The sequence below is a fragment of the Panthera onca genome, chromosome B1, assembly GCF_046562875.1.
Source record: "Panthera onca isolate mPanOnc1 chromosome B1, mPanOnc1 haplotype 2, whole genome shotgun sequence".
Classification (NCBI taxonomy): domain Eukaryota; kingdom Metazoa; phylum Chordata; class Mammalia; order Carnivora; family Felidae; genus Panthera; species Panthera onca.
This window is the reverse complement of record NC_138342.1, coordinates 35,505,763-35,518,621: the sequence shown is the minus strand read 5'-3', so window position 1 is coordinate 35,518,621 and position 12,859 is coordinate 35,505,763. Positions and strand designations below refer to the sequence as shown.

General features: G+C 41.2%; 1 protein-coding gene across 8 annotated transcripts in view; it reads left to right on the top strand.

The window, feature by feature from the left end:
* Window positions 1-12,859, top strand: part of ATP8A1 (ATPase phospholipid transporting 8A1) — a 231,995-nt gene that overhangs the window by 200,646 nt on the left and 18,490 nt on the right. Inside the window, exon 34 of one of the 8 annotated variants that reach the window (XM_078446158.2) lies at window positions 2,523-2,860. The exons of the other annotated variants lie outside the window; for them this stretch is intronic. Coding sequence (XP_078302284.1) covers window positions 2,523-2,537 — 15 coding nt within the window. The 3' untranslated portion in view covers window positions 2,538-2,860. Of the gene's footprint in view, window positions 1-2,522; window positions 2,861-12,859 lie in introns of those variants that run through there. 8 annotated transcript variants of the gene reach the window in all.

Here is a 12,859-nt window from a genome sequence, read left to right as displayed (position 1 = left end):
AAATCAAAAGCCAAAGTGACTAGATCTGACTTAGGTTTTCATGGCAGGACCATGGCTGCTGTGTTGTAAACCTTTGCAGAGGTTATCACAGTAACCCAGGCGGGAGATCGCAGTGGCATGGGTCAGGAGGACAGCAGTGGTGCAAGTGGTCAGATTCCAAATCTCCATTAAAGGTAGAGCCAATTGGGTTTGCCAACAGACCAGATGGCAGGAGTGAGAGTGAAAGAAGCCAAGGCAGACCCCATAGTGTTGTCTGTGAATTTCGTTAGGAGTGCTTGTCCTCTGTTCCCCGGATCCTCACTGCAGACTGGTTATAACCACTCTACAGATGAAAAAGCAGAGATGCACAGAAGATACAGAGGCAGATTTCAGCACAAATAGAACATCTAAAGAGCCAATATGTAGTGACGTCTAGTGGCAGAATAGGATGCTGGGCTCATTGAGGAAACCCTTTCTGTGCCAGTGGGCCACCAGTGATTCTTAGGCAGAATCTATCATCTGCACATCCAAGGCTGCCTTCCAACTCCTAAGATTCAGATTCTCTGTGTGCTTCTCTTCACTCAGTTCTCTCCAGAGGAACATCTTAAATGTTGCAAGGGCACAGACTATTTTGCTCTAGTTAACAGGATCTCGGGGTGCAAATTGTACACAAATTAGGCAACTTACAGGTACAGGTCTCATGCTTCTATATTCAGCTTGATGCATCTTCACACATAGATCAGGATTTTATAGTCCTTTCCAATCTACATTCTTAGTTCATCATTGCAGCCCATCTGAAGACAGAGTTGTATCTTTCAACATGTTGAAAGAAAATCCTTGCAACACTAAGAAGGGAAGGGAACCAACATTTACTGTGCACACACCATATTCTCCAGGCACTTGTGTTTGATTTCAAGCATTCCTTGTTTTATTTAAACCCAGATAATAAACCTTTGTGGTAAGCAAAACAATAGCAAGTGACCTAGAGAAGTTACCCCAGGTTTTCTTTTCAAATTCTGGTTTCCGCTAACATCCTAAGGATCGAAATACCTTCTCTTTGGGGCCCTTGATCTTCCTTACTCCCAAGTGGGAAAGTCTTTTTTTTTTCTTTCCTTCCTGGAATTATGTTGCCTGCACTCCATTGATTTCTCTGATTTATCTATTTCCTGGGATACCTGGGGCCCTCATCAGTTTCCCTAAGTTGGCCAATTACAAGATTCCCTCAGTTGGCCCATCTCTCTTAAAAAGTCCCCAAATTTTTAACTATCCCTTTTCAACACCTACCTAACTTCCTAAATACATTTATAGAAATTCCATCTCATTTCATAACCTAGACTCTTGGCTCTTCTTAACAGTGATACCAGTATAAATAATACCATTCTCATTTTTAAAAATACACATAAAATTGAAAACCCAATCATCCCATTATCATTAGAGAATGTACGGTTGCCACTCTGATGGTAATAGGTCCTCATTTACTGAAGGCCAGTCACCGTTCTAGCACTTTCCATGCCTTCACTCATTTAACACTATGAATATTTAATACAACCCGGTGAGGTAAGTTGTGTTATACATTTCACAGACACAGGTGGTTACATAATGTTCTCAAGGTCACAGAGCTTTGAGTGAGCTGAGATTGGAACTCAGACACAGTCTGTACCCTTAACCTCCTTACATACCGTTCTCTGTTTCTTCTTACGTTTTTTCTCCCATCTCCACTAAGGCCTTTCCTGCCAGCCTCATCAACTTTAAAGATGTTAGATGCCTTTTCCTATCAGTGCCACCAGTCAAAAGACTTCCATCTGGTCAGTAAACTAAGGAATGTGTTGTCTGTATATATTATTTCTATCTTCAGCTGTACTCAGAAGCTACACTCATTTATCACAGATCGGGGGTTCTTTTCACACCATCGGATCACTTCTTTCCCCCTTACTTCAGCACATTCTACATGCGTGAAGTTCCAAAAATCTGTTCCCCAAATATCTCAGAGTTTAATGCAGTCTTCAGTTACTCCAGCTACAGCCAGATTGGGTGGCTCTCAGTTGGTGGCAGGGTGTTCCCATTTGGGAACATTCCTTCCTATAGTTCTGCACTTTGTTTCCATTACAGTAATTCTGCATCTCTGTCCAGAATAAAGATTCGACGATAATGATTAACAAGTATTCCAGTACCACAGATATTGAAATATTAACTATTACGACCGAATATTGATATCGGAGTGGGGGCAGTGGATGATGCAAAGGTAGAACATCTGACGATGAGAAATTATTGAGGAAAGGAAAAAGAAAAAGAAAATAGTGTGACAGGCTTGGCTGTGACTTTAAATATGTCGCTGTCTTCCTCTTCACAAATATGGTTGTGATTTAAGAGAAGGACTTTTTTTTTTCAGACCTGACTTGTATTTTTTCACACCAGTACAACAATTTATGGGGCAAGGTAGACCCTGGGGAGAAGTGCTATGTTATATAAACATATGCTAGCCTGCTTTTCCGACTTGTCTAGATGATGTTACTGAGTTTTTTGGGTTTGTTTTTTTTTTCCAGAAGAAAATATTTTAGTCACTATGGTTAGTACACCAGATTAAAAACTGAAAAGGAAGCTACATCGAGGATCGTTTCATATCACAATTAATACCAGAAGCTTAGTATCGGCAAAACTTTTAAATTCATCGTGGCTTTGCAGACACGCACTGTAAAGTCCTCCCAAGCGCCGTCTGGTTCTGCTTTCCCTGGCCTAAGGGATCTATAAAACTACCGAAGGAAATTGAAGTTAAGGAACAAGCATGTGTTTTACAGAATTTCAGATCTCTTGATTGAGGTTGGTAAAGTCTCTCTGAAAAACAATAAAAATCTTTGTTGAACTCTTTGGTGTCACCCCTGTAGGAACGGTATTAATAAACAACATTAGTGTTATGATTTTCCTAAATTGTGCCGTTGCCCACTTTACCGACACGATAAATTACTTTACGTATGAGGAATTTCCTGGTTGAAATAGTCCTTATTCATCTATCAGCTTTTAATTACCTAGATAGCATGTAATGATTTATTGGTCACAAGACCAGCCCTTGCCGATGGGGTGGGACAGTGTTACGATACAATGAAGCTTCATCCAAGTTACTGTGCTTAGCCAAGGAGACTAGAGGGAACAACTACGCCGAACTCTCTCAGATGTTCTTCAGTGAGCCAACAGTTGGGAGCCCATCCAGGAAAACATGCCGTTGGTCAACAGCCCTCATGCCCCTGACAGTAAATGAGACAGGCCAGACTTTCACAGTCCTTAAGGCAGCTGGTTGCATAGCCATTTCCAAGCCCATTTTGTAGAGAGAAGCCTACGTAGAAACACGAAGAAGCAAAGAGAGCTATGGATATGACAACTCTATGGCAAATCAGGACATTTTGAAATTAGAGCTCTCCTTAGGGTCCTTACAAGAACTGGCATTGCTTTCTGTAGGTACAGCATATTTTCCGATAATGCAGGGCAAATGTATATTGAGTGACTAATGTATGCCAGGCTTCATATTAGGCAGTGGAGGATACAGAGATGAATGGAGTTGGTTCTTTCCCTTAAGAATCTCATTGCTAATGAGGGGCGCCTGGGTGACTCAGTCGGTTAAGTGTCTGACTTCAGCTCAGGTCATGATCTCATGGTTCGTGGGTTCAGGCCCCATGTTGGGCTCTGTGCTGATGGCTCGGAGCCCAGAGCCTGCTTCGGATTCTGTGTCACCCTCTCTCTCTGCCCCTCCCCCGCTCACACTCTCTCCCTCAAAAATAAATCAACATTAGAAAGATAAGAAGAATCTCATTGCTAATGATGGCGTGCTGATATCATAAATGTAAGAGATGATATGGTACACCCAAAGTGCCATGGCAGTGAGCAAACCACAGGAAACTGAACAAAGCCTGCTGTTAGTCTGGCAGAGCTCTGACTGTTCTCTGGAATCATTTCTTGTATTCATTCATTCCATAAATGTGTGTTGAGTGTTTAATGGGTGCTAAGCACTGTGGCTAGGTAATCAGTTAATTAGGCCAGATCCCTATTAGCATGCAGATTGAAGGGACCAGGGAATGGGAGGGAGAAACAATCACTAAGTCAGTTAATGCGTGACTAAAGGTGATTTCACAAAGTGATAGAAAGAAAACAGGATAATTTGCTAAAGGGCAGGACTCTAATGGCTGCTCCAAAATGGTCTTTTTGAAGAAGGAATGATTAAGCTGAAACTTAAAATGATACGTGCGTAAAGAACAGCATTTCAGGACTGAAGGAACAGAAGGTGCCCATGCTCTGAGGCAGGAATGCTGGAGTGGAGAGGGTGGGAAGGAGTCAGTGAGATGGGCAGAGGGCAGATCACCACACCCCCAAGCTCAGCATTCTCACTCATGAGACCAGCACAGCTTGTTTCTGGATAACAGGCCTGGGATTCCATCAGAAATGCTCGTAAAGGAAATCACAAATGTCACTGTATGATCTGCTTCAGTAAAGCTCATAACTGAACACGATTGTTTATCTTAAGATAAAGAGATCATCAGTGAGTGGTCAAAAGCTACTTTGTTCCATGTTGTCACTTCAGCTTCCTAGCGTGTATCATCCATACCAAGTTATTTTATGGCTTTTTTTAAATATAGTTTATTGTCAGATTGACTTACATACAACACCCGGTGCTCATCCCAGCAAGTGCCCTCCTCAATGGTTATGGCATATTTTTTTGATATTAAAAAGGGTGGATTAAATGATAGCAACTTATTTCTCTCTCATGTAAAAGAAGTTTAGTGGTGGCAGGCAGTCCAAGGCTGGTACGGCAGCTGCACCATCATCAAGAACCAGGTTTCTTGTATTTGCTGCACTGGCCAACCTTAGTGTACTTCCTCATAGTCCAAAGTGGCTGCTTCAGCTCTAGCCACTTTACCAACATTCCAGCCAACAAGAAAGGGAAGAAGAAGAAAGATTAACCTTTTATCTTTGATGCTCTTTCCTAGACAGCACCCACCACATTTCCACTTAGATCTCACAGGCCAAGAACTAGTAACACAGTCACACCTAGCTGCAACAAGAGAGCCAGAGGAATAGAGTCTGAGCTAGAGGACAAAGTGTCCAGCCAAGAATCAAGTGTTTGCATCTAAGAAGGGGAGAGGGGATATACTGGGAAACAACTAGAAATTTTTGCCATGGAAGTCAGTAATTTTTCAACCTAAGCCATTTAACAACCTTTCTGTGTCTTTCTTATAGCTGAGTGCTTTTTGAATTTTTGAGTTTCTTAAAAATAATTTCCTAAAAGAGATGCTAACTATGTGACAGGATGGAGGTGTTAGCTAATGCTAATGGTACCCATTTTGCAATTTATGAATGTATCAAATCAACGCATCATACACCTTAAACTTACATAATGTCACATGTCAATTATGTCTCAATAAAGCTGGAGAGTGAATTTAAAATTTTTTGAAAATAATTTTCTACAATCTGAACTATAGGTCGGCATGTTTCACAGATTGTGTTACTAGTAATCAAACGATTGATGTTTTCTGAGATAAAGAGCCATCACAAAATTATAAAAACCTGCAGGAATGAAAGAAGAGGTAAACAGATTGAGCACTGAGATAATGAACCCTGTCTTACACAACTTCCCCTGGAACATCATAACATTTTTAAATTATCTCTCTTATAATAAAAAGAATATTTGGTTACTAACTCGGTTCTCATTTTTCTTGTACTTTTAAGTTTTTTAAATAGTACAATAAGATTAAAACAAAACAAATTCTGTTCTTAATTATTTTCACTGTCTGGGAACTAGATCCCTAGAAAATAAAGTTTCAGAGCCACATATATCCTAGCGCTCTTGATTCCTTTTCAGAAAGATTATTTTGCATGTTCAGCTCTCAGTATATACGTGTATAGAGTGAAATTTTACTTTCCTTTTTTAAAAAAGTTAACTTATCAATTCAGGTCCCAACTAACTCTTACTGCGCTGCCTCTGAACATCTTTCTTAATCGTTTATTTTCTCGTTACTCCCTTTGCCAGAGGGTGGAGATACAAAGTCTGCTGCTTGCATCATACAGCTAGATGGAATATTGGTTCTGAGTCCCCCAGGGTGATCGCTCCTGCTTGAGCCCCTCACTACCATCCTGAAATGTCCACTGGGAGGGAAAGTGCATAAATGCTATGAGCTGGTATCTAATTTGCATATTTGTCTATGATTTGGAGCCATGTGCCTATTTGCTAAGAGTTTTGATTGTTTATTTGGAATATTCCAAGCCAAGGGTTTCCTTTGTCTCTGAGTAAGCAAGAGCTTCTGGGAATAATTGCAAACATACTGGAGTTTATTTGAAACACCCTTCTCCTTAGTTATTTTCTGGGTGTTCTGCTCTGTCTGTTTTTATGGAGAAAGTAATAATTCATCCTATGTAAGAGCCCAAGTCAGCTCAATACAACTGAGATTTACAGAGTACCTGTGTGTCAAGATCTATAATGGGTGTCAGTGGATCATTATGTGAAAAAAGAGGGTCCTCTTGGGGAGATTGAGTCTTGTGGATAAAATAACAGATCCACAGGTAATTATGATGGATGCTAATTACCGTGATCAGGATACACAGCTGCTAGCAGAAGAGGAGGAGAAAGACTTTCCAAGTAAAGGGCAGCCCAAGCAAAGAAGGACTTTGGGGTTGCTAAGGTAGAGAATGTCTGGAGCTAGAGCTGAAAAGTTAAGCAAAGACTCGGTCACAGAAACCTCCTTAAGTGTCATTAACATCATTACTTTAAGCCATGGCAAATGGCTTTTCATTGTGATGAAATACATAGTGTTCTAGAAAGTACCTGAAACCATAGAATAAAGATTTGGGTCAGAGGGCGTGATAGATAAATGCTAATAATAAACTACGAGGGGTGAAAAACATTTTAAATTTTGACGCGAATATAATATGATATAATTGAAAATTTGCAAGAATTTTTTTCAGCTAAAATAAGACATCAAAGACCTTTCTCAGTAATAAGCACCAGAACATGGAACTTGGCATGTGAATTCCTCTGTCTTTGGGTTTTATCAGAGGGAGGTTTTGAGCTACACTATCCCACATGTGTAGCCCCTGAAGGATTTCAGTGGAAGTTCATGTCTTCAAGCCAAAGTTCCTATGAGCTTGAAGTTTCTCTGTTAGTTAAAGTATCAGGTGGTGAATGTACCACTTAGTGCCGACCCAGTGATCCTTAGTTACCTCCAAATCCAACCCCACACCCAGGTACCACAATTAATTTAGACAGACAGGCTCAAGCCTCTGGGAAAGCCTCACGCAACTTAGAGACATTGACAGGGTCACACCATGGTGTTTCCCAAGCCTTGGACACAGAGACATTTTCAGAAACATTTGCAAGTTTAAATTCAAATGGCACAGTAATGTCCGAAAGCAGCGTTGATTTTGATGAGCCGATATGAAGTTCCCATACATCCGTGGTTGTGTTGCCAGGAGGAGGCACAGTTCTGATACACTAAGTCATATTCTATTTACATAAAATTGATATTTTGCCGCAAAAATATAGATGCTCAAGTTGTGGATTTCAGCCTTCAAGGTACCAAAAGGATCCTTGTATCTCAGGTTCTGTGAATCAGCTCTCCCGGTTCCCCTGAGACTAGGGACTGAGAAAATGACCACTTGGGTAACTGAGGCTGGATGAGATGGGAGTGGACGTCGCAGACACAGAGTGTGCCTTTTCTGAAGAAATATCCAGCTGGCAGAGCAGAGACGAAGGATTGAGGCATGGTAGGGAGACAAGAGCTGCGACGTGCTTGGAAAGACCCAGAAAATTTGTATGAAAAGAAACAATACCTGAAAACCTGAGGTTGAGCACTGAATTTTTTTTGACGAAAATGATTTTGTGAGGAAGATGCTTACAGAGGAGACCAGAAGGATTAACTGAGAGGAGCAGGTGAGAGAAGTTAAGTGAGCTTTTAACTTCCTGGATGGCTTTGAAAAAAGAGAGAAGTGGGAGATGGCAAGATATGAGGGTCGCCACACCATAGCACAGACCATCCCTGCACAGGAAGGGTTACTCTACCAAGATGTTTCAGAGGTGCCATGGCCGGAAAGAACAGTTGCCCTCTTGGGTCCGACACCCTACTGACCAAATCCCAAGAAGCATGTAGTGGGATATATAAGTTATATATAATAAGTGCTGGGATTTTTTTTCCCCAAAACTTGTTAACTCCCTTGGAAAAGCCCTAAATCTTCAAAGATAAGCCCTCCTACACAAAGAAAATGAAAGGTCCCATTCACAGCAGCAACAGGAGAGACTTTAGCCAGATATGTACATGGTTAATGAGAAGAAAACTAGAAAATCAGACAAATGACAGAAACACAAAGAAACAAGTTGTTTATGTTTCCGAACAGGAGGGTCACTGTTGAATCATCTGTTCTTCCCAATTAGAGAACCATTTGGGAAAAAAGCAAATATGTCTTCTCCTCATTATCGTAACTAAGCCTAGGAAGATAATCCTAAATGCAGAAAAAGAGATTAGGATCTGCCTGAAAATAGTGGTTTTATCATAACTATTTTGAATGTTTCTGTATCAGTGAAAATTGATGATAATTTTGCTTATTAAAGTAAAATTCATAATTTTGATTTATGTGAGTAGCTTAGAGTCACTAAATACACTTTGGAAAATAGGGAAAACGTGAGAAAAAACATTATTCCAGTATTCAAAGGTAACCACTGTTAACATGTTGGTCCAGTCTTTTTTTTTCTTTTAATACACTTAATTTGTACACTTAACTTTGATTAAGCAATTTATTCTTTTTTTATGTTTATTTATTTTGAGAAAGAGAGAGCAAGGGAGGGACAGAGAGAGCAAGTATCCCAAGCCAGCTCTGTGCTGTCAGCACAGAACCCCACATGGGGCTCAAACTCAGGAACCATAAGATCATGACCTGAGCCAAAATCAAGAGTAGGGTGCTTAACCCACTGAGCCACCCAGGTGATCCAACAATTTATTCTTTCAACAAATATATGTCTAAGGACAGTTCTAGTTGCCAAGGATACAGCAGTGAACAAAATCGAAAACTCTGCCCTCAGGCACTTATATTCTGGAAGGGAAGGGGGAGGAGGAGAGGGAGACGGAAACAAGTATGTCTGTTCTGTAGCACGCTGGATGGTGGTAGTAAGTGCCATGGAGAACCGTGGTGTAGGAAAGAGGATAGAAACTACTATTGTGATGGTGGGGTGCTGTTTTAAGTGGGGGTGGTCATGGAAGGCATCACTGGAAAGATGACCTTGAGCAAAGATCAGAAGACACAGTGGGAACTGAAGCCAGGGCAGAAGGACTAGCAAATGGGTAGAGTCTGGATTTGCAAGGGAGGACGGTTTTGTTCTTAGAATCCTTACAAGTTTTAAACATTTTTTATTTGACAAAATGTACATAATTCACTACTTGTCATCTTAAACAATTTTTAAGTCTACGTAGTTGTATATTTTGAGAGAGAGAGGGCATGGGGGAGGGCAGAGAGAGTGAGACAGGGAGAGAAAGAGGATCCCAAGCAGGTTCCACACCATCAGCACAGAGCCAGATGCAGAGCTTGAACTCACGAACCATGAGATCATGACCTGAGCCAACACCCAAGAGTCGGAGGCTCAACTGATGGAGCCCGCCAGACACCCCAATCACTTTAAGCATTTTTAAGTTTGGCGGTATTAAGTGCATTCGCAGTGTTGTGCAACCATCACCACCATCCATCTCCAGAACTTTTCCATCATCCTGAACTGAAACTCCCCGTTCCCCCTTCCCCCCAGCCCCTGGCAACCACTATCCTACTTTCTGCCTCTGAATTGGACTATTCTAGGTGCCTCATTTGCGTGGAATCATAGAGTATATGTCTTTTTGTGTCCAGCGTATTTAATTTAGCATAGTGTCTTCAGGATTCATCTATTATTGTAGCCTGTGTCCAAATTTCATTTTTTTTAGGCTGATATCCAATTATATGTATAAGCCACATTTCATTTATCCATGTATCTGTTGGTATTTCCACCTTTTAGCTGTTGTGAATATTGATGCTGTGAACATTGGTATGGGCTCTGTTTTTAAGTAGAGCAGCGCAGACTTGCCAAAGACTGGATGTGCAGTTTGGGAGAAAAGGAGAAAGCAGAGATGGCTTCTCAGGTTTGGGGCCAGAGCAGCTGGCAGAATAAAGGTTGTGTTTGTTGAGACGGGGAAGGCTGGGATTATGTCGCCTCCTTTTTATTTGACGTCGCAAAGTATTCATGTGGCTATTAAAAGTCCTCATTAATGTCGGTAGGAGACATTCCTTGTCTTCCTGCACGTTCGGCATCCTTTCCCGACTCCCCTCTAAAATGTCCTCTTTTCCAGTCATCCTACTTTTCCCCAGTTCACTCACTGAAATCTTTCGTTGGTTCCGATGAGGGAAGGGGTAGTTTGACATACGTCACTTTTAATGGATGTTGCTCAGCTTTTTTAACAGAAAAGACAACCTAGGTTGAAAAAGGATTGTTAAGGAGCCGGATCAACCTTTTCTCCCACCTCCCCAGATCACATAAACACCTCATTATAGCTGCTCCCAGGATAACTCCCTGCCAGAACACAAGAAACCAAGCAAACTGTAACCGCCCTATCTCAGGAGCATAGTCCCAAGGCTCCAGCCTTCTTGACTTTCAGTCTCTCCAAACACTGGATTGTAAGAACATATTTATTAATCAACATTTATTGAGTACCTGCTTACTGGTTAAGCACTTTGGTTGTGAGAATTCATCAAGATGTATTTCTTTCTCTTACAGAGTTTATGGTCTAACTGGAAGATAAAGAAGCACCTAGAAAATGAGTGATAGGTGCCACCAAAACGGAAGCCCAAAGTAGTGTCAGCTAACCCAAGTCTAAGGAAGGAAGTGCAATCTGATGTGAAAATTGATTAAACGGGAACATCCCAAGAACTGAGACACGTGTATAGCTAGAGATGGGGGCTGGCTTGAAAGATGACTTGTGAGAAGTCATCAGAAGTCAGGTAGACAAGGTCTTGAAATCATGTTAAGGATTTTGCCCTCTATCCTCAGGGCGGTACGAAGCCACTGAATGGGTTTAATCCAAGAAGTGCTAAAATCTAATTTGTACTTTGGAAGTGTCCCTCTGGCCTCAGTGTGGAGACAAGGCTAGAAGCAGAGCAACACTGGAGTCAGAGGTCTAGCTTGCAGGCTTTTAGCAAGGGTGGGCACATTTTTGGACTGGGATGATGGCAGCAGGGTTGGCAAAAAGTACGTAGTAGGTCCAAAGATACTGTGCACAACGGAAGCTGGTGGTATAAAGAGACCAGACTAGAGCCCAGTTTTGCGTCATACACAGTTGGTGACGAAGCCATTCTCTAGATAGAGTGCACGACGGAAGAGCAGGTTTGGGGGGAGAACAGTGTGTGTTCAGTGTGAGACGGATCAAGTTCAAAGTAACTGCCACGTTCAAGTTCAGAGCTGGACAGTCTGAAGTACAGGTTCAGAGCTGGACAGTCTGAAGTACAGGCAAGAGATGTAAGCCACGGGAAGAGATTGTGACTGATCCCCATATAGACAATAGAAAACACTAACCTTCTCAGGGTGTGTGTTTACGTGATACCAGAAGCCTCCTGACAGAATAGCAGGATATCTTACCTTTCCCTTTGTTTAGGGCTCTTTTAGACAATTAGTTTTCTAATAATTACAGTCTGTGAACAGCGTCTTTAACAGCTAGGATAATATTCTCTAATATGGGTATACATTTACATAACCAGCCACATGGTGTCCTGTTAGTGATGTTTTGCTATTTAAAAGAACCCACAAGGAATATTTGCATTCCCCCAAATTAGCTCCATGGGATGTGCTAGTAAGCAGACTGTGGCAAAAGTATTCCATGGTAGATAAATACATTTAGAGAAACCTTGATTAAAAAAAACATTCAGGGGTGCCTGGCTGGCTCAGTTGGGTGATCAAGTGTGACTCATGAATTTGAGCCCCACATTGGGTGTAGAGATTACTTAATAAAACTGGAAGGAAGGAAGGGAGGGAGGGAGGGAAGAAAGGAAGGAAGGAAGGAAGGAAGGAAGGAAGGAAGGAAGGAAGGATGGAAGGATGGATGGAAGGACAGAGAGACGGACAGACAGGAGGAAGGTTGGTTCAGTAGAGGTCTTTACAGTGATTTCTCAAAGCCTGAAATATGCTGCTTTGTGATGTGACCCTTCAAGAGGGTGCTGCTATGGTTTGCTTATACCTTTACTAAGCCTTGGGACATTACATCAGCTTTTCGGGGGTAGTGGTCTCAGGACTAGTGACCACAGAAGTCTCATGGGATACTAACCTATATGCAAAAGTTGTCTCAAATTTCAGCACATAGTTCCAGAAACTGAATTATCAAATTAACAGGAGTGAATATGTTTAGGTACTTGATGCACATTGCCAAATACCTTTCCCAAAGGTGAGTACATTGCCAATAGAAATATAAATTGTTACAAAGAGCTGTTGCCCCCACACCAGCTGTGATAGTGAATTGTTTAAATCTGATCTAATATGTGGTGTTTCTATGACTACAGAGAAGCTCAGCACTTTTCCATGTTTCTCGTTACTTACTGCTGCTTTTGTGAAAATCTTCTCTGGTCTTTAGCCTCTTTGTTGGGACCTTAGCTATTCTTATGAAGACAAATGGTCTATTTTTATTATCAGATATTAATGCAGAATTTCATATATTTGTGGCATTCTCCCAGTTTCTTGTTTATCATTTACTTTTTAGTTATGTTCTTTTAAAATATGTGGGACTTATACATTTTTATAAATCCATTCTTTACAGCATTTCTTTTTGTAGGTTTTGTGTGTGTGTGTGTGTGTGTGTGTGTGTGTGTGTGTGTGTACTGTTTTTAAGCTTAGAAAGGCCTTTTA